General features: G+C 43.7%; 1 protein-coding gene across 1 annotated transcript in view; it reads left to right on the top strand.

The window, feature by feature from the left end:
- Nucleotides 1–20,933, top strand: part of EXOC2 (exocyst complex component 2) — a 117,122-nt gene extending 96,189 nt beyond the window's left edge. Inside the window, exons 23-27 of the mRNA XM_056854065.1 lie at nucleotides 5,096–5,151; nucleotides 5,716–5,838; nucleotides 9,775–9,836; nucleotides 16,750–16,809; nucleotides 20,833–20,933. Of these exons, the coding sequence (XP_056710043.1) occupies nucleotides 5,096–5,151; nucleotides 5,716–5,838; nucleotides 9,775–9,836; nucleotides 16,750–16,809; nucleotides 20,833–20,926 (395 nt within the window). The 3' untranslated portion in view covers nucleotides 20,927–20,933. The remainder of the gene's footprint in view (nucleotides 1–5,095; nucleotides 5,152–5,715; nucleotides 5,839–9,774; nucleotides 9,837–16,749; nucleotides 16,810–20,832) is intronic.
- The last annotated feature ends 1,119 nt before the right edge of the window (nucleotides 20,934–22,052 follow it).

Here is a 22,052-nt window from a genome sequence, read left to right as displayed (position 1 = left end):
TTCTTTTAAGTAATGCCCAAGCATGGGAAAAGAAAATATTATCACTTTGGAGTCCAGAGTGAAATACAAATGCATTACCATGGATCTGATGGTCTGTTTGAGAAATCAAATATAATTTTTCTGTCATGACTCAAGAAAGTGTATGTGTGATGGGATCATGGAGAGAAGGCCTTGTTGCAGGCTTGAACCCAACCTAGAAGAATTGTGGCTGATTCCCACTTTTGAGGCAGCTGGGAAAGATTTTTAGAACACCTGCAAAAGCAAACTATAGAATTTATGCTTACTAGGGGCTGTTTTTCCCAATCATGTATGTTGCTTGTCTTAAAATGGTGTATTGCAAGGGTTCACAAGGTGGTGCCCATGGGTGCCATGGCTCCCGCCAACACTTTTTCTGGCACCCGTCAAGTGTTTTTAGGAAATGGGCAAGGCCAGGTAGGGCTTTTGTCCAGCAAGGCTTCTGATTTACTATTGAAGATTTGATTGGCTGTGCAGACTTTTTAAAATGTTGCATAGCACAAGGATATGCATTGTGTTTCTGAAATTAAGCTGTGGCAATAATTTTGTGGCTGTCTCCACCTCCTGCAGCAGCTATTTTGTGGCCACCATTTTGTTGATGCCCCCACTATGCCGTATCAGAATTCCAAATGTGCTCGCACTCAGGACTGCAGGCGGGACCGCCTCTCTTTCTACACCCCCCAAAGAGCTTCCCTCTGTTGGAGAAAATCTACTAGTTATCCCTTGCTCGAAAGACATCCCGCTGTCTTTGACCAGGGCCAGGGCCTTTTTGGCTCTGGCCCGAACCTAGCAGAACACTATGCCAAGTGAGATCCGGGCCCCGTGGGACTTAAAACAATTCTGCAGGGCCTGTAAGACAGAATTGTTCCACCAGATTGAGGACAGCAGCAGTTTCTATTTTGCTGGCCTCCCTTTCTCTTCCTTCCTCCTCCTTTCTCCTTTATTGCTGAAAATGTTATAAATAATTATTCTTGTAAGTGCAGGCTAATGTTGCCGCCATGAGTGAAGGGCGTGTCATTTTAAATGAAGTTTTAGTTTAAGTTATATTGTATGAGTTTTAATTGTATTTGGCCTAAAAATCTGATAAATTATTATTATTTATTGTTTAAAAGGTTGGGGGCTCCTGTTATATTGCAACTGTGACACCACCGTGAATGCTGTAATGACAATACAAAATCTCTCTCTTCTGTGGGTTCACTTTTGGGACGAATTCAGAATCTATGATCTCCATCAGTCATAGTCCATTGAGTACTCACATCAGAGTGCCTCCCTCTGTTGCTAAGCTTATTCAGAAACTCATGAAAGTAATAATTATATGCAGTATAGCAGCTAGGGTTGCCAAGTCCCTCTTCACCGCCGGCGGGAGATTTTTGGGGCGGATCCTGAAAAGGGCGGGGTTTGGGGAGGGACTTCAATGCCATAGAGTTCAGTTGCCAAAGTGGCCATTTTTCTCCAGGTGATCTGATCTCTTATCAGCTGGAGATCAGTTAAATTAGCAGGAGATCTCCTGCCACTACCTGGCAGTTGGCAACCCTAGTAGCAGCAGACCATATCTACCCTACTGCACATGTGATTCAATATAGCTCAATTTGTCGTCTTTGCCCATTCATCCATGTGGCTGATCGGTGATCTTTCCACCTCTAAAAGGGTTTAAAGATCAGGACTATGCACCACAAGTTGTGTGTATGTTGCATGGGGGCTTATACCTGTGGCTACCTGGAGTAGGCTTAAGGGATTAGTTCTTTACCCCTCAGAGGCTGTGACTCCTAATGGCTCCCAATTATGTTGGGAACAAAGAGGGGGACTGCTTTTTGCTCTACCTTCAGTTCTCTGTGATATAACTTTGCAAATTTGCAAGCAGCAGTATCTTATTTTATGAAATTCTTTGAGGATTTTTGACTTTGGATGTGTGGGTAAGCTATGGGTCATTTGTCAAAAGTAAGCACAGTTTGCGCTTCCTGATTGACCCACCATTGTTTATCATATCTTGAAATGGAACAAACCTAAAAGATTTTAATGAAGAGGGAAACTGGATTCCCACTGGGGTCCCCACTAACACCATGATGCTCCCCCTGCACTTCCAGCCCTCCCTGTCCCCGTCCCCCCCCGGCCTCTTCCCAGCCTGCTTTGCCATTTGATGTTTCAGGGGCGACTAAGGTTTGGGGGGTTATGCCCACAAGCACAGGATGGAGGTTCAGGACCAGCAGGTAATATGCAGTTGTGGGGCCATTTCCCCAGTGGCTTCCACTGCATGAGGGCTTATTGGCATTGGACCACGGTCCCCTTGTGCTTGGCCGGGGGGCAGGCGCCCCTGGCCCTCTCCCGCCCCTCCCCCAGCCTTTGCCTAGTTCTGCCCCTCCCTGCCGCTTCCCCAGCCTCTGCTGCAGTCCTTTTGAGCCAGGTGGGCACGGACCAGCCTCGGTCCTCCTTTGCCTAGTCCCCCCAATCCCCCAGCCTCTACTGCAGTCCTTCAGGGCAAATTCCTGGGCAAAGTTTATATTTACTAAATGTTTATATACAGTGTGAACCTAGGGACAGGAGTGATTTGAAATTAATTGGCCAGGAGCCAACCATACTCCCACCCCGTATGCAATTTCGAAATGCTGAATGCCAGGATAGCCTTCTTCCATATGTTCCTGCCTTTTCATTAAGATATGTAGCTGAAGTTGTACTGTAGCTGCCTACCCTTTCAGAGATGACACTTAACAGTGATTAGGAGCAAGAGCTTTTCAGTTGTGGACTCCCAGCTTGGAAATGCTTCTAGGCTAGGAGCCTCACTTGGAGTTTTTTGGCTGTCTGGCTCTGGCCAAAATAGGATGCTTTTAATGGGAGATATTTTAACTGCGTGCTTTAGTTTTCTCATTGAACTTCATAGGTTTTAATTTTGACCAAGATCCAAAGATCCACCCAACTACTATGGTGATGGAGAAAGGAGTTTTGAGCTTAGTGGTTTTCTAACAGTGTTCTTGTCCCACAACACCCTGCAAATCTTTTCGAGGAACTAAGGTTTGGTCATGCCTTTTGTTCTTAGGAGCCATTTTTCATTTGGTCATGTTGTTTCTGCTTGAAAATAATTCTGAACTATTTGTTATACCTGACAGTTCATCTCAGATATTGGTCAGAACAATGTTTTCCCATTTTGCTTTTAACTTGTTGTTTGTGGCTGAACGTTACAGTTTTCTTTTTATTCACAACTCAGTTTTGCTCTTCATTGTTAAACCTGGGTGCGTAATGATAAATATTTGGCTATTTCTGCATTAAAACAACATCGATATAGATAAACCCGTGGAAACAGGTATAGTTAAGCATATCAACCCATACATTTCATGTGAGTGTTATTTTTGTAATTGTTTATAAAAAGAGTAAGCCACTTTTCTTTTTTAATCTCATTTTTTTCTTAAGCTTCCCCATTAATACTTTATACTGGCAACATTTTGCAAGATTGAGGAGTAAAATATTGGCTCTGTTCAAAAGTTATCATAACCGTTTTGGCCTTGTGATCCCATTATGTACACGAGTAACACCTTCTAAACAAACAAACTTAATCCAGACAAAATGGAGGTCCTGTTGGTTTAGGGAGCTATCAGATCTCAGAAGTGGAATTCAGCATGTGCTGGATAGAGTAGCCCTCACGCTGAAAGACGGGGGGTCTTTGTGCCCTTTGGTGAGTATGCCTTCCACACCTCTACTTGGAAAGAACCAAAGTGGCCCCTGTTGTTCATGCTTTAGTCATATCCAGGCAATATTACTGTCACCAGGCAATATTACTGCCTTTGAAAAAGATTTGGAAACTACAATTGGTGCAAAATGCTGCAACCAGATTGTTAACTGATATTGACGTTGTGGACATACGATCAGTGTTAAAATATGTCCGTTAATCTCCAGTAGATTTCCATTCTCTGTTCAAATTTCTGGCTTTAAATAATCTTGGCTTCTGAAGTCCATCTTCTCCTGCATGAACACACTCATCAGTTAAGATAGGTGACTTTTCTCCATGTACCTAGGGTTGCCAGCTCTGGGCTGGGAAATACCTGGAGATTTTGGGGGTGGGGCCTGAGGGGGTGGGGTTTGAGGAGAGGGACTTCAATGGGGTATAATGCTATGGAGTCCCCCTTCCAAAGCAGCTGTTTTCTCCATGTGAACTGATCTCTGTCATCTGGAGATTGGTTGTAATCCTGGGAGTTCTCCAGTTATCACGATGAGGCTGGCAACCTTACATGTACCCACCTTTTGAGGTGAGGCTGGGGGCTATCAAAGAAAGGGCCTGTAGCTGAGAGACATGTACTTGGTGCCATGTCTCTTAATGTTCGGCACAGGGCAAAGTCTGTCATGTTATCTCATGCTTTTAATGGTATCTGAAATCTTTTTATTCTGTTTTGTTGTTGCTTTTAGCTAGTATTTTAATTGTTGCTACTAGTCATATTTACATGTCTAGATTTATTTTTATTCTCCCTCTATATTATTATTGTTGTTATTATTTATTAGATTTATATGTGTAAGCCAGCTTGAGGTTTTGATGCCAAAAGATGTGGAAATTTTTTTTCTAAATAATTAGTCCTACCACAGAAACAAGAATTCTTGTTACTGACAGTAATAAATATTATTTCACAAAGAAAAGATATAGCATCAAATTTTCACTTGCAATCCTGCTTTGGAAGCTCATGCTTAAAAATCATTTATATCTCTGTGATAGCATTCTGTATAATAATGAACACTAGGCAATTGCCACTGCAAGACAGTATTTATCGAATATTATTTTGAAATTATTCTTTAAAAAAAAAAAAAGATGGGACTGTTTTGAAGAGGGAAGAAAAGGATGCCAGACCAGGAACTTCTGGCTTCATTGATCTTTTGCTGTAAGGAAACATGCCTTTCTCCATTTCGTTTTTCAAAAAGGAAATAGATTGTGGTGGTGTGGTTGGGAGAAGCTTTCACTTTCTGTATGCTGGTATCGTAATCACTGATTTAAAGGAATAAAAAGCCAGCATGACATGCATAATTATGCCAAGTGGCAGAATATTCCTTCCAGGACAAGAAAATGAAAATAACCAGCAGGTTTGTTTGTCTTTTCTAATTACAGGTGTCAGAAACTATTTGAAGGAAGCCCTAGTACATATCATTGCAGTACATGCTGAGGTGAGGTTTCAGATTATGTACAATTAGCACAAATGTGTTCAGCCAAAAAACAAACAGACACCTAAATAGAGCAACAGAAATCCAGCCTTTAGACCTTTTTAAGTGCCAGTAATGATCCCAAAGATGCATTCGGTTAGATGAGACTTTATACTTCATTGGTCTTCATCTGGTGATAGTTCCAATGGTGTTAAGGTCATTTATGCCTGGATGTGCAGTGTTTCATCCCGCACAAACATGCATGCTTTCACTTTAATTGCAGTCAGTTAGATGCCTATTCCTATTTCCCTGAAACCTTCACATTAAAAAAGCCAGCATTGGGATTGGTTGAAACAAAACAGTCAACTCCCTTATTATGGAAATATAACAAAAAACATTGTATATATATTTATACTCATTTGGGGTTAATGAGAATCCATAATGTGTCAGAAGTTGAAAAAATCGTGATCTTCAAGATTAAGGGTTAACCAGGACAGAGGGGAAACCTGAATTCCGTCAGGGGGGTAAACATAGATTTATTTAATGTAAATGTTGTTAGACTTCATTTTTGAAACTTGAAATCTCCAGGTGTTCACAGTCTCAAAAGAACTTGTGCCCAGAGTGCTCTCCAGGATTGTTGAAGCAGTTGCTGAAGAACTCAGCCGACTGATGCAGTGCGTCTCATCCTTCAGCAGAAATGGAGCTTTGCAGGTAGTGCTGGAGATTCTGTTGCTAGAGGAAGCGAATGGATGAACACCCCAGATGCAATTCATTCTACTGAACCCGATAGCTGCAGTTCTGTGAAGGGGGGGTTAGGCACCTCAAATTCTCAGCACCCTCAGCAATAGTAGGTCCCAGATTCTTTAAGGAAAGATATGACTTATGTAAAATCTGTATATTTTTGAAGTGCTAATAGAAATATAATTACCAGGCCCAGAATCCTGTAGCCAAATATGTAAATGCTTGATTATATCGTATTGACTATGCACTATGGGGAGATAGTGTTAGATAGGTTTCTGAAGAAGCATCTTTGTCTCTGATGCTTTAAAGGAGCTTGCGTTTGCAGATGCAAAATGTAGTGTGGAAAAACAGAAATGTTCAGTGCGCTGGAGCCCTTGGCGGTGGAACAGGTTGGGGTAGGAGTGGAGCTGGCACAGCCCTAGCCCCCCCGGTACTGCTGGCGGAGCTGGCTGGCCCGGCCCTTTCCCCCTCCCCTGTTCTCTCTCCAAAGCTCCAGCCATAACTGCCCAACCGCTTCCCTCAGCTCTCGCAGTTGAGCAAAAGTCTCTGCATTCTGTTCTCAACCAAGCATTCTCTTCCTCCAAGGAGGCACGCTTCAGTGCCCTGGGGTAATTCAAAAGCACCTCCCGTAGTTCTGGGAACGGCTCCAGTTTGAGTCTTCCCCACCTCTGTAGGGGCATCCTTGGTGTCCCCCACAGGAGACTCTGTCTCCTCCTTATTCTCCTCCTCGACGTGTTCCATAATAAGGAATAAGCAGAACACCATTTTTTTAAAAAAAAGCTGCTCTGATGAACCTTGTCAGGATAATTCCTTGCATTGGTCCTCTTACAGCCAAAAAGGATAAGGATTAGAGTCTTTCTGTGAGACTTCTCGTTGTCCCGACAATATTTCAATAATTCCAGGCACTCGGCAGTTATTCAGCAGTAACCAGTGGTTTATTGTAATTCCCAGGAGCATTCAGAAAATCTCATAGCTCTGGTACCAGCTCAAAGACTCTAATGACAAATACATTCCAATAGGTTCCGGTTATAGCTGGCACCAGATCCCATCCCCCTCGTGTCCAGGTGGTTTCTCTTTTCTTAGACGCCTTCAGTGTTATCTGTGCCCCTCAAGGTCACTTTTCTGCAGTGGTATGCGAATTCTTAGAAACCCCCCCTACACACACATGGCTCCACGTTCTCAACTCCTGCCCAGGATTCAGGCTACATGTCAAACAACCCAACCTTCTGATCTGGTTACCAAAACAAATAAATTACTATATATATCATGGCAGGCATTGACACCAAACCATCCTGACAGTAATATACAGTACACATGAATACATAAAGCTGCCTTATACTGAATCAGACCATTGGTCCATCAAGGTCAGTATTGTCTACTCAGACTAGCAGTTGCTGTCCAGGGTCTCAGATTGAAGACTTTCACATCACTTGCTACCTGCTCCTTAACTGGAAATGCTGGGGATTGAACCTGGGACCTTCTGTATGGCAAGCAATTGTATGGCAAGCAATTGCTCATACTTCCCAGTTTACTACTGCACATACTATTGCCCAGTTTACCTACAATGGGTCCTGCTTATGTTCTTCAGGAAGGCTGAAAAATAGAAGTTGAATTTGCAGGCCTACATACAAAGTTCATGGGCACAATACTGGATGTGGATTTTTAAAGGTCCTTTTTCACTTGTACCCACAAAAAAGCCACTGATGAAAGTTTGGGGATTTTCTTGAGTAGGTGCGGTACAAGGAATGCAGCAAGAAGAGAAGCTTGTTGGCTCTCCCTGGGTTCCTGGATCCTATTGCAATCGATATGTAATTTAAAATTAAATTGCTAAATATTCTGCTAGATCCCAAAAAGGTGTATGCTCCCATATTTTACATGTGCCCACTGGTTAGCTGGAATTCTCTAGCATTGCAAACTGACATCAATGAAGGTCAGGTATATGTGCCCTACGCTAGCATAAATGTCTCTGTGATTGAGCAGAGGTGGAACTCAATTCTCTGTGTTCGTTTTTTTTTTTTTTTTGCAAAGATCATCCCTAGGGACTTGCAGAAGAGGAGACAGTTACTATAAGTATAATTAGACCCTGCTTCTCCTCATGTGAGTCGTGCTAATCCAGGACAGGCCTACTACTGATTTCCTGTGTTGGTAAGCCCTACAAGGGGCAGGTTGTTTACCAGTCTGTCTTGGGTTCATGCTGTTCTGGAATCACTAATATTTTGCCAATGGAATAGTAGTAAGTATTACTTTGCCTGGCTTGAGCTACTTCATGGACTAGCATTTTAGTCTCATGTATCATTATGAAGTATTACTGGTGCACTATAACTTACATTTCCTTGTCTCGTCATAATGCTCTTCTGAGGACTCCATAACAGCATCTGCTATGGAAATAGAGACTTTCACTGGATTGAGGAAAGCCTCTCATAATGTGTATATTATCTGCAACAGGCCTCTTGTTAAACTGAGGGGACCCACACAACACAGCCTTTTAAGCTTCTAGAGAACCAGGCTTGTTTTAATATAAATCCTTCTCAGTTTATCCCCTCAGTTATAATATATACTATATAATTATAGTAGCGAGTATAAAGGCCTATGAGGGGAGTTTTGTGGCAAGCAAATGGAATGCTAAGATCACTAAGGCAGTAAGAGTTGGATTTTTAAAAAAAGATGGGTAAAGTCAAATCCTCTCTGTTAAAAACATCAAATGCAAGTAACTGAAAGAGCATTTGTGCTTCAGAGCTTAAAGAATTTCAGGAATCTGTGTATGCAGACTTTCCCCTTATGTATGGATTAGTTTCTCCCGAACTTCCCAAATCTGCAGTTGGCTTGTAAAAAGGTAAAGTTAAAGGTAGTCCCCTGTGCAAGCACTGAATCATTACTGACCCATGGGGTGATGTTACATCATGACTTTTACTAGGCAGACTATGTGTTATGGGGTGGTTTGCCATTGCCTTCCCCAGTTGTCTACACTTTACCCTGTTTTACTGACCTTGGAAGGATGGGTCAGCTACCTGAAACTGACTTCTGTCAGGATCGAACTCGGAGCATGAGCAGAGCTTGGACTGCAGTACTGCAGCTCTGTTGTAGCAAAGGCTACCTTCAGTTTCTCACCCCATCACACAGCCCATGTTTCCAAACCCCCCATTCTCTCTCCTCCTTTTCCGCCCCTCTTTCTCCCAGATCCATGATTTATTTATTTATTCATTCATTCTTTCATTCATTAATTTGTTTAAAATATTTATGGCCTTACTTCTCCACAATGCCCAAGGCAGCTCACAAACTATAAACGTACACAATTATAAAATATTATTGAAACACATAAATTCAAAATACATAGTTAAAACAAGTTAAAATGTTAAACATCCCAATACGCACACCTCATTCCCTTAACTTCCTTACCCTGTTTTGCCTCATCCTTCACCTTCCTTCAAACCAGTTCTCTCCCAGGAGTAAAATATTATTTCTCTATGCCCTCCCTTTTCTACTCCACCCAGGGACTACTTTTTCCCATCTCTGCCAGGGTCTTGCTGCAGAATAAAAGATGAATGCCTGGCTGTCCAGTGTGGTTGGAAAAGCAGCCAAAATGGCACATGAACTCTTTGCTCCCTTCATCTCACAAAAGCAAGGGCCCCATTTTGGTTACTGGAGAACCTCAGAGTATAACAAACATTGGATTGCATTGTGCTGTGGGGTCTGCACATGTGGTTTTTTGGGGGATGAGGGGTTTCCACCAAAATGGGTGTAAACAGGGAAAATCCATATTTTTCTGCATACCTAGAGTTCATCCAGAAATACAGAATACTTTGTGACCTTGATACCAGGCTCTACTGCACCCCTTTTGTTACCTGCACAGAGACCAGGTCTTTCCTATTCCATGTAATGATGATGTTTTAACGTTTTTCTGTTTAGGCCCGACTTGAAATCTGTGCATTGAGAGATGCCGTGGCTGTATTCCTCACATCTGAAAGCCAGTAAGTAGGAACAGCTTGTAGCCTCAGTTTACAGTTACAAGATCTGGTAAACTTGCACTTAGTGAAACAACCTGCCAACTATTTACTGTGGATGTTAGTCAGGCAGCTTGGCATCTTGGGACGCACCCAAGTAGTAGACAGTATAGCCAAAATTCTTGAGAGCTTTCTGTGAAAGGGCTCCTATCAGTCAACTGACCTTAAATTATGATGTGCCAAGGGCTATAGCTTCAACAGTGCATACAGAGCATCCTTTGGTTGCGTTTTGCCAGGTAAGCTACCTTTTCCCTGCCCTACAAATGTCTGGCCGAGATTTAAAATTATTTGGCATTAGCTCAAATTGGAGGCAGTCCACAGTATGGCTTTTGTTAGCCTCTCTTTCCTATGTTATTCATCATGCAAAAGAGATGAGAGTCACTTCATTCTGATCAAGCTTTTTCTGTTGGATGAAACTGTTAACTAACTCTGCTGTCACATGAAAGCAAAACCTTCACAATCATCATAATTCCTTCTGGGAAAGCCCTTTGTTTAATATCAAAAATCCTAGCAAGTTCACAGAAAGCAATTGCTTATGAATTAAACAGATAGCAGCATTTAGTGTCAAACTAACCAACTGAAAATAATTTGGCTGGTGTTATGTGTGTGTTCTTATGTGTACACATGCACATACAGAATGTCAGTGACAAAGCATTACTGAAAAGTGTAAGGAGCTGAAGCATTTTGTGGTGCTATCTGTTAATGTTTAGAGGGAAGTTAATATTGTGGGAATTTGCATAAGTATGCAGCCAGCATAATCAAAGGTGTGACTGCTGTTAAGCATGTAGAAAGATGGAAGATAAGTAGACTCTTTGTAAAATTATGAGTAGAATAAGTTTATGTTCATATTCGTGGCCTCTGTGCAGTCCCACATGAGATCTGCGCATGCGCAGGCCAGCCGCAGACTTCTAATTGGAAAGCTTCTTAAACTTAGCCCAGTAACAAGGATTGCTCCTCCCTCCCCTCCGCCAATGGTCCTTCCCACCCTTTTGGACATGTGACGGAGGGGCAGGGGAACAACCTTTCCTCAGTTCTCTTTCAGTTAGAGGATGTGTTGGTTAGCTTTGCTGTGTTTCTTTGATTTTCAACTAGTTTTCCTCGATCCTCACACTGGTCCCTTAGCAAAATCACCTGCAGGATGGCGCTCTTCAAAAAAATGTAAGAGTGGCGGGACTAAGATGGCTAAGATTGATGACCACAAGGATTGTCTTTGTCTGAGGGAGGGCCCACATCCCTTCTACTTGCCGAGCATGTGCCCTTTTTACCCCCAAACCCCACCAGGAACGCGATTTGAGGTTGAAAGCCACATTATGGGAACAGGCTATAATGTTCCCAGTAGAATTGAGACGACAAAAAATAAAATCCTCGTCCACCATGTTGATGCCTCCACCACAATCTCACAAGGTGAAGACAGCTCCTTTGGGCTCGAACAGAGGGGGTTCCGAAGCACCTCTGGAACCTTACAAGAAGAAGAATTCCTCCTCTTCGAAGCACTTGAAAAAACCTTCAAAAAGTGGGTTGTCAGCTCCATCAGCTTTGAAGGCACCCTTGCCTCTGAAGGAACCTTTGGCTTTGACCCCTCGGGGTCAGAGATTGTCTCATCCTGAAGGAATGGAGCCTGCGACCCAGAGCACTGTTCCCCATACATCGCCTAGCAGGTCGGATACTTGCCTGAGCCCTAACTACCTGTCAGCTCCTAGCATCGGATCCATACCAGCCATGCAAATTGAACAGCCTCCGATGTCCACAGCAGGGGTCTCTTATCCGCAATCTCCCATCGACGTCTACACAGGGAGAACATAAATCCAGGGCATGACTTCAATCAACTCACCTGGAGGTTCAAGCCCAGGAAAATTCTTTCTCGTCGTCTCGGTGCTGGCACCGAGGCCAAGAGATGCTGACCATGGACAATCCTAAGACTCCCTCACCATTAAGGATGTTCTCATCATTGGAGGACAACACCATAGAAGTCCCACTTGCCCACTCCAGTAGCAAAGATGCCAATGAGGCTCAATGCAAGGACATGCGACAGGAGCCATCCCTGGACCTGTGTGACTACGATGCTGATAGCGGCTATCCCCAATGGGGACCACACCCACTGTGGGGCTGCTGCCAAATGGATCACCACCATTGGGTTCAAGATGACCCATGTTGCTTCTATCCTCACAACTATCCACTGCAACAACTGAAGTGCCCGAAACCGACCCTCAACTCACAGTCGGAGGAGAGGTATTCCGAAACTGGATTTGCTTCCATCCCATCCCCAGACAACATCGTGGGGGATCCATCTCCAATATTCCCCACTGAGGTCACTAAACTATACTCTGAAATGCTTAATCGCCTTGGTAAAACTCTTGGGTGTCCTCTTCTCCACCTACTCAGGCCTGGTACAGTTTCCTTGGGTCAAAGGCATCCATCAAATTGCTGATACCCTGTTGTCCAAGCCTCCCTCCAATGAACCATCGGTCAAAAAGATTGAAAACCTTTATAAAATCAAACAGAAGGATGCCCAATTCCTTTACCAACATCCCGCCCCAAACTCTTATCGTAACCAGGGTCCTCACTTCCAAAGCGCAGAGACAAATCATTCTGCCCACCTCAATAAGGAGGACAGGAAATTGGATGGCATGGGCAGAAAAATATACTCCACTGGGGCCCTGGGGCTGAGAGTGGCCAATTTTGCGGCACTTATGGGCCGCTACCAAAGGTTTTTGTGGAATTGGGTTGCCCACCTTTTTGAGATCCTCCCTGGTCCTAGTGGGAAAGGTCCTCACGGCAAAAGGGTCAAAACTGGGCAAGTTCCAGATTTCCACAGCCCACCATGTAGCAGATGCAGCTAGCAGAACAGTAGCTGCCAATGGTGTGTTTTGCAGACACTCCTGGCTGTGCTCTTCCACCCTTTCTGGAGATGCCAAAGCATCTGTCAAAGACATGCCCTTCGACGGAAAGACACTTTTCAATGAAAAAACAGATGAGTGGCTTGACAACATCTGTAAAGATCATATCACTGCCAAAGCATTACCCAGGCCACACCTTCCAATCCTTACAAGCAGAGATACCCCTATAGACAACAAACCTATCAGAACAGGCCAAACTATCGTTAACAGCCATACAACTACCCTCAAAAAGGGCAGAAAAAGCCCTTTTACCCTTAACAACAGGCTACCAAACTAAGCAAAGAGAGAAGAGAGGCGACCGGTGCCTGGACCGTTCATCTTACAATAAAAAGGCCTTGGCATGACTGAATGACCTTGACATACCTACTGGTGTAACCTTCTTTGAAAGATTGAGTGCATTTTTTGTTAACTGGTCTTCTATCTCGCAGGATTACTGGGTTCTGTCATTAAAAAAAGTTTACTTTTTGGAATTCTACATTGTGCCTCCATGTGGTTCTCCTCTTCCCCCTGGGTCCCAGACCCACTCCAGTTGTGTATGGAGGTGGATTCCCTCCTGGAGAAAGGTGCCATTGTGAAAGTGCCCCCATCAAAAGTAAACCATGTTTTTTATTCATACTACTTTCTGGTAGATAAAAACTTGGTGGGAAACGGCCCATCCTTGACTTGAGGGCCTTGAACAGACACATCAGAGCTCGCACCTTTCATAGAATCATAGAGTTGGAAGGGACCACCAGGGTCATCTAGTCCAACCCCTTGCCCAATGCAGGAATTTCACAACTACCTCCCCCACACACACCCAGTGACCCCTACTCCATGCCCAGAAGATGGCAAAATGCCCTCCCTCTCATGAACAGCCTAAGTTCATAGAATAAGCATTGCTGACAGATAGCCATCTAGTCTCTGCTTAAAAACCTCCAGGGAAGGAGCACTTACCACCTCCCGAGGAAGCCACTGTTCCACTGAGAAACCACTCTGACTTTTAGAAATTTCTTCCTAATGTCTAGATGGAAACTCTTTTGATTTAATTTCAACCTGTTGGTTCTGGTCCGACCTTCTGGGGCAACAGAAAACTCAGATGCTATCCATTCCTGAAATCTTGCCTCTCCTGCAGATGGCATCTTGGCTTGCAGTCCTTGATCTTAAGGATGCATATTTCCATATATCCATACACCAACTGCAGAAAATATTTAAAATTTTCATGTAACGGTCGGCACTACCAATATGCTGTACTGCCCTTTGGGCTTTTCACCGCACCTAGGGTGTTCTCTAAATGTGTATCTGAAATGGTTGCCCATCTAACAGTACAAAAGTGCACAGTTTTCCCCTGCCTGGATGACTGTCTGTTGGCAAGGAATTATTTTACAGCTCTATCAGACCAGTGGCTATGGTCTTCAAAACCCTCCATCATTTGGGCCTGATTGTAAACCATGCCAACCCTAGGTTAACACCCACTCAATCCATAGAATTTATTGGCTCTGTATTGGATTCAAGGGCAGGAAAAGCTTTTCTCCTGCAATCTAGGGTAAAGTCCGTTGCTCACCTTGTCACATGCTTTCTGGCATACAGGTACCAGCCAGCAATCAAGGTTCAAAAACTACTAGGCTTGATGGCTTCCACCACAGCAGTGGTTCCATTTGCCAGGCTGCATCTCAGACCACTGCAAGCATAAAATTGGTTTATATGGAAATTTAAGATTAATGTGCACCCCCAGTGGTGCTTGTTGTCCATCCCTTGCCCTGTACTTAGGTCCCTTCATTGGTGGCTGGATGAAGCAACCTCTTGACGGGTGTTAAATTTGGAATCTCCTCACATGATTATCAGCTATTTACAGATGCCTCCCTTGGGGGATGGGGAGCTCACTATCAAGAATTGTCAGTAAAGGGGAGGTGGTCACTGGCTGAATCACGTCTGCACATTAACGTGTTGTAGCTTAGAGTGGTCAGATATGCTCTTGCTTCTTTTTCAGAGCTTCTCACTGACTCTAGTGTCCTGGTGACCACTGACAACACTGCCACAAAATACTACCTCTACAAGCAGGGGGGCACGGGGTCCCTGGCGCTATGTTGAGAGGCTATGGAGGTCTGGGAGTGGGCCCACGGGGTTTCCCTCATGGCTATACACATTGCAGGTGTTTCCAGCATGACTGCAGATGCCCTAAGCCGGGATACCTCCCTACAACACGAGTGGTCCATACAAAACAAGTACATCCTACCCATTTTCGAGCAATGGGGTACCCCATTTATAGACCTCTTTGCAACATCCCTGAACACAGAGTGCCCAACTTTCTGCTCCAGGGCAGCAGCAGATGCCAAATCAATAGAGGATGCATTTCAAGTTTATTGGGTAAACGGGCTCATATATGCATTCCCCCCCCCCCGTTCCCCCTTCTAGGAAGGACCATGGCAAAAATCCAACAGGACCAGGCCTCAGTCATCCTGATCGCCCCCTATTGGCCCAAATAACCATGGTTTACCCTTCTGTGGAAACTGGCCAGAAGGATGTTCCTCCACCTTTCCCCTCAGGAGGATCTCTTGCGTTCAACATTCCCTCTCTCCACCTGACTGCATGGGTCATCCTGCCATAAACCAATGGTCAGATAGGGTTGCTGATGTGCTATTAGCATCCAGGAAACCTGCCACCAGACAGTCCAATAACTCAAAATGGACTCGTTTTTCTCATTGGGTGGCTGACAAATGCTTCCATCCAGAAAGTTGTTCCCTTTACAGGGTGTTTGACTATCTATTGTCCCTCAAGGATTCAGGTCTGTCCAATGTATCAAGGGTACACCTTGCAGCCATTTCAGCCTTCCATGTGGGATTGATTCGGGCTCTTTTCTCACATCCTCACTGTAAGAGATTTCTTAAAGGTTTGAGTAATGTTTACCCTCCAGTAAAACCACCCGTGACTCAGTGGAGCTTATACCTCGTCTTGGCCCAACTGACTCAAAAGCCCTTTGAGCCCATGGCCACCTGCCCTCTGGACAGCCTTCTTAGTGGCTATTACATCAGCCTGTCAAGTAGGGGACTTGGGGGCACTCCACGAGACGCACTTCACAAAATTTCACTGGGATCGGGTGGTCTTAAGGCTCAGTCTGGAACATTTATCCAAGGTTGTGTCAAAATTTCATTTGTCCCAGAATATTGTTTTGCCTGTGTTCTATCCTGACCCTCAGTCGCAGTCAGATAGGTCCCTGCACATGTTAGATGTCAGGAGAGCGTTACTTTTCTATTTCAATTGCACACAGCAATTTAGGCAAGATACATCTTTATTTATCTGCTTTGCTGGTGTGAACAAGGGTAAAGGTGTAACCACTCAAACACTTTCCCGTTGGGTAGTCTCAGCTGTGAAAAGAGCCTATGCTGAGGCCAGGAGGCCTTGTCCACTCCCAGTCCATGCCCATTCGACTAGGGCACATGCCTCTTCAGCTGCCTTTGCAACGTGGTCCACACCTTCAACATTCGTCCGACACTACCTGATGGATGTCGATGTGGGAACAGATGCTGCTATGGGAAAAGCGGTTATACGATCCATTCTTCAGTGATCAGCCTCACACCCACCTCCTCAGTAAGTGAGCATGCTAATCTCCCATGTGGGACTGCACAGAGGCCACGAAGATGAAAACAGTGTTGATTACCTTTAACTGTTGTTCATCGGGGGTTCCTCTGTGCAGGCACACGTCCCTCCCTCCTTCCCCATTGTGGACTGATTGTCCAGAGGGCCCTGTGGGTCTTTTTCTGCAGTGGCAGAAGGAGAACTGAGGGAAGGTTGCTCCCCCACCCCTCCATCACGTGTCCAAAAGGGCGGGAAGGACCATTGGAGGAGGAGAGGGGGGGAGCAATCCTTGTTGCGGGGCTAAGCTTAAGAAGCTTTCCAGTTAGAAGTCTGTGCTGGCCTGCGCATGCACAGATCCCATGTGTGCCTGCACAGAGGATCACTCGCTGAACAACAGTTACAGGTAAGCAACACTGTTTTTAATGTTACAGCTCCAGTTTTAAGCAAGCTTTGGAAGCCTTGCCTCAGCTGTCAAGTGGTGGTGATAAAAAGTAAGTGCATCTCTCCTTCATAGTTAGCCAGTGTGGTGTAGTGTGGTTGGAGAGTTAGAGTAGGATCTAGGAGACCCCAATTCAAATTCCTGCTCTGCCATAGAAGCTTGCTGGGTGACCACTCTTGGCCTAGCCTACTTCACAGGGTTGCTATGAAGGTAAAATGGAAGAGAGCAGAACAGTGGAGACCCACTGGGGGAAAAGGTGGGGGTATAAATGAAGTAAATAGCTTTAAAGGTATGTTGTGAGAACATATAATTTTATGGCCATTTATTGTTACGGCCATTGGCCAGCATAAAATAACAGAGCAGTGCAAGTACCTATATAACATTAGTAATTTTATGGCATTTAAGGAGCAATCCTAGGCAGGTCTACTCAGAAGTAAGCTCTCTGTTATTCAGTAAGGCCATGACCATGGTTTCCCCTTCTGTGGAAAATGGCCAGAAGGATGTTCCCAGGAACATTTCTCTAAGATTGCAGCCATAAGATTTTTGATTAAGACATGGCAACCTGCTTGTTGTTACCACCATCACCCCTTCTGGCAGCTAGCAGTGTGCGTGTGCTCGGTGATCCTCGTGCTGTTGATCCTTGCATGAACTCTGCCCATTGGTTGAGGTTAAGAGTTATTCACTTGTGCAGCATAACCCAGGGAAAGTCGTGGGTGAGCAGGGGTTTGAACCTGGGTTTCCCTCATTCAAATGCGACACTGTGACATTGGTGCTCAAGCCTACATTTGTTTGTTTGTCTGTTGTGTCTCCTCTGTGCAGGGAGGTAGGAGGTCAGCAAACTCAGGTTTCCAGATGGGATTCTGGGATAGGGGTTGCTTCCAGCAGCCCGAGCACTGAACTCTTTGTGGATATTGGCATGCGAGAAAACTTTCCTCCAGAATTAAAGCTTGGAGGCTCAAGTGGCTGTGGGGAGCATTCATTGCTTCTTGTTATTTGCGCAGATATTACACCACCGCTGCATCTGCAAGCTGGCCACACACTTCATTACAGTGTTTCAAATAACAAATTCAAATTTATGGAATGATTTAAACCTGTTCCTGTTGCCAATGACATATTATATTTAATATTGACTTATTAAATATTGACTGTGTGTGGTTGCTGTAGAAGTACCCATTCCTGGAGGGTGTTATTGAGGAAGTAGATACTGACATGTTTATGTCTTTTTTCACATAAGAAAAATTATTCAGCTGTGGAATTTACAGAAGCTATTAAATAGTATATTTTTTCAAGAGGAAATGTGTGGTGGTTGCATAAAGACTAACTCAGTGTTTTTGTGTGTGAGAGAGAAATTACGTGGTCTTGTCTATTTTCTTCCTTACCAGTTTGAGCGTTCTACTTCTCTTTGCCCCTTAATACTTGTGTGTGTGTGTGTGTGTCAAGGAGGTCCGGCCTGCCCTCCAGCAAACCGGTTCCTCCTTGGGTCAAAAGTTGCCAAATGTTTCCCTAAGGAAACCCAAACTTCCCACTGGGCTTCAGGATTCCCCCTAAAGCACAATGTAGGTAGATTCTACCACCGTGTCGAGGAGACTCGGTCTGCTCTCCGGTAGGCCGGTTCCTCTTTAGTTCAAAGTCACTAAATGTTTCCCTGAGGAAACCCAAATCCCTTACTGAGCCCCAGGATTCCCCCTTTGAGCGCAGTACAGGTATATCGCCACCAGCTCTCAATTCCAAAAGGCTGGCTTTCCCAGGGATGAGCTGAGAGCTACTCTTCCCCAGCCAGTTTCCCAAAAGTCAAAACAAGCAAAAACCGTCCCTGCAGAGTAGAGCTTCTGCCAGGGGAGGCTTATTGCCACAAAACACTAGGTAGGTGGTTTCTCACACACACACACACTCAGGCACTTGGATTTAGCCCTGAGACCCAAAAAAAGGTTTCTCAGACTTCAAAATAAAGTCTATAAGTTTATTTAATAAAATGTGCTCGTTACAGAAAGGAAATTGTTTGTGAGGCAGATAGCATAAAAACAAGAAATCTTAGCAATCTCTAACTTCACAGTAGTTCTTTAAGTTTCAGGCAAAATAGGCAAAGTTTCCAAGAGAGTAACAAATGCAAGGTTTTAGTTGATTTATAGTTACCGAGACCCAGTTCTGGTCCTAACACGCAGAGTGTCAGCCCTTCATGGTTGCCAGATGATGATCGCTTGGAGACATGACCAGCATGTCTCCCTCCCAAGCTTCATGATTTTGATTAGAACAGAGTTCATATTTATCTCTCCCATCTCATTGGGTGATGGCCATTCCGCCCAATGAGATGTTGGGGACGCAATAAACTTCTAAGATATTTGGCATGACACCTCTAGGCCTTTTGAAGTTACAGATGTATTTGCATCTCTGCAGCAATACAAAACATCTGGGCTCCTTCAAGCTTTTGAGATGTCAGGCTTCTAACAGGATTGTCACCAAAAGAACAGATAGCTGATTTACAATAGGAAGGCTTTGAAATGGAGGTGCTTTGAAGTGGAGGTGGCAATGCCTCCGGTCTCCACACCTTTCCCCCCAAAGTGAAGTGGCTTCCCATGGGAAATGGAAATGGTTTCCCACGGGAATGGTTTGTGAGAGAGAGCTGGTCATCAGCTCCTAGTCTGATATCAAGACATTGAAGACATAGAAGGCCGCAGCCTGAACCAAAGTTTGGTGATCAGAAGAAGAGCAAGGTTGCTTTTCTTTACAGTGTGTGTGTGTGTGTGTGTGTATAAAGTGCCTTCAAGTCGCAGCCGACTTATGGCGACCCCTTTTTGGTGGTTTTCACGGCAGGAGACTAACAAAGGTGGCTTGCCAGTGCCTTCCTCGGCACAGCAACCTTGGTATTCCTTGGTGGTCTCCCATCCAAATACTAACCAGGGCTGACCCTGCTTAGCTTCTGAGATCTGCCTTAATACTTATCCTTTTTTTAAAAAAGCCTTGCATAAAAATTGTACATAACTATCTAAAGGCTCATCTTCTGGTCTGACTTTGTCAGAGGCACTTCCTACCAATCTGAGAATGTTTAACATGAGCAAATTTTGGAGACATAAAAGAATGTATCTTTGTTTTTGTCCACTGAATAAACAACATGAGCTCAAAGGAAAGAAAGGAACTGAACTCAAAACACCAGAGTTCAGTTTCTGGTTGTGCCACGTAGTCTTTAGGAATAACCTTTTAACCAAGGAATTTTGAGCTGACTGGTAGGATGAAACATGTAGTAATAATAAAATGGTGTAGTCTAAACTCTCATTGAACTCCTCAAGCTATATATTCTAAGAATACCTCTTAGTCTGTAATTCTGTAATTCACAACAAATACTATTAAAATACACTTGTTATTTTTTAATGGAGATTTTAGGAGCAGAGCCTGGAGAGAGTGGGTTTTGGGGAGGGGAGGGACCTCAACAAGGTATAATGCCATAGAGTCCATACTGCAAAGCAGCCATTTTCTCCAGGGGAACTGATCTCTGTCGTCTACAGATAAAATACAAAATGCCAGATAAGATACAACTTATCTGGCAACAAAGATCAGTTGTAATCCCAGGAGATCTCCAGACCCTGCCTGGGGGTTGGCAACCCTAAAAATAACACTGCTGCTTTATTTTGAGAACAACTAAGAGTAGACTATTGAATCTTGCTATAAAATTACCCTGAAACTTTTTTTTGCCTTTCCTCCTCTGAAAATTGAAATAGTATCCCTAGTAAGCAGAGCAAAAAAAAAAATCAGACAATGGTACAGTGGAAGAATTAATTTTAATTCACTCTGAAATCCCCTGTGCATTCCACCTATGCTTCCTCAGGAGGATCTGTGAAATATCAGTCTGAACATGTCCCATGGCAATAGTGTTTGAGCCCTAGTAAGCGGACATAGGGTTGGGTTATGCATGCTTAATATCTTTGCACCTCTATGTATCATATCTTGATGGGAAATAACACAAATCATTTACACTCCTACCATCATCCCCCAGTATTCAAAGTCTGTTGGTTCTTTGCATGCCCAAAATATAGACTTCACAAATCAGTCAAGATCTTTAAAATATTCTCCTTTTCAACAGGTTGCTGGAGGAGCTGCTAAACACGTTCAAGAGCAGCATGCAGTTGCAGCTCACATGTTTTCAGGTGGCTTCTTCAACAATGGTGAAGACATGAAGCACTTCTAAAATGGCTCTATCAGGCAGTGGCCATGGTAAATCCTTTCTGGATATGTGCATTTGTCCAACACAAGCTGCTATGTTCAGCAAAAGTGACAGGCAGCAATAGTATGAATGGTCTTTTTGAACATGTAAGCATAATTCCAAAGTAAAATTTCTGATTCTCTTCTGATCCTGTCGCTCCTCATTGCTAAAGATTCAATATTGTACAATATTGCTATGTGAGATTGTGTCGCAAAGGTTGCCCAATAACCATTGTCTGGTGTGTACATAACTGCTTGGTATGTGTCATCTGTACTGTCCACCCAAGTGATTAGAACTGTCCTCACCCTATAGATAGTTGGCTGACCAAGAGATTACACAAATGTCCCTTTGTTGCCATTTTGTTTCCAGTGGTTTTGTTTCCAAGAGTTCTTAATAGTAAATATCTCCTCCAGATTTTAAATACTGAAAGAGCAGCATCTGGAAGAATGAGGCAAGAACTTGTTGGGACTGTAAGATTCATAAGACGCCAGATTTCCAGATGCAAGCCAGTTTGTCCAAATTAGATCCAGTAATGAGTTACTCTTAGTAGTCTTAAAGGTATGATTGTATTTTCCAGTTTAAAGGTATAAGGGGCATGCTTCTCAAACGATAAAAAATAATTTGCTAAGCTTTTAACTGCTAGCCAGAAATTGTAGAATAGAACAGACAAATTTTAAAAACACTATTTGGGGGGTCTTTAGTTTGGCAATTGAATCAGTTTGACAATTTAGTAATGTCTGTTAATAAAGCAGATTTTACAGCTTGAATGAACATGATTGTACTCATATGCTTATTAAGGTATCATAAAGGTAGATTTCCTGTTAGTTATCCAGTCCTAAATACTTAAAACTGTAATTGCAAAGTGAACCACACTGCAGACAATACCATTTTTGGGGGAGGTGACAATAAAGTGAGATTATCATGGTTTGCTTTTGGTTTTGGTGGTCATAAATTAAAGACCGTCTTTATCATGAATAACTTTTAAATGCGGGCAGTTCCTGATCTCAAAATCTCTGACCAGTATACTTAATTTTCTAAACTGTAGAGGGCCAGTGGAATGATGTCATGCACATTATCCATAAAGGACCTTTGGACACTGT

This window comes from Euleptes europaea, chromosome 8 (assembly GCF_029931775.1).
Source record: "Euleptes europaea isolate rEulEur1 chromosome 8, rEulEur1.hap1, whole genome shotgun sequence".
NCBI classification, from domain to species: Eukaryota; Metazoa; Chordata; class Lepidosauria; order Squamata; family Sphaerodactylidae; genus Euleptes; species Euleptes europaea.
Note: the sequence above shows the minus strand (reverse complement) of the source record. Positions and strands in the feature narration are given on the sequence as shown.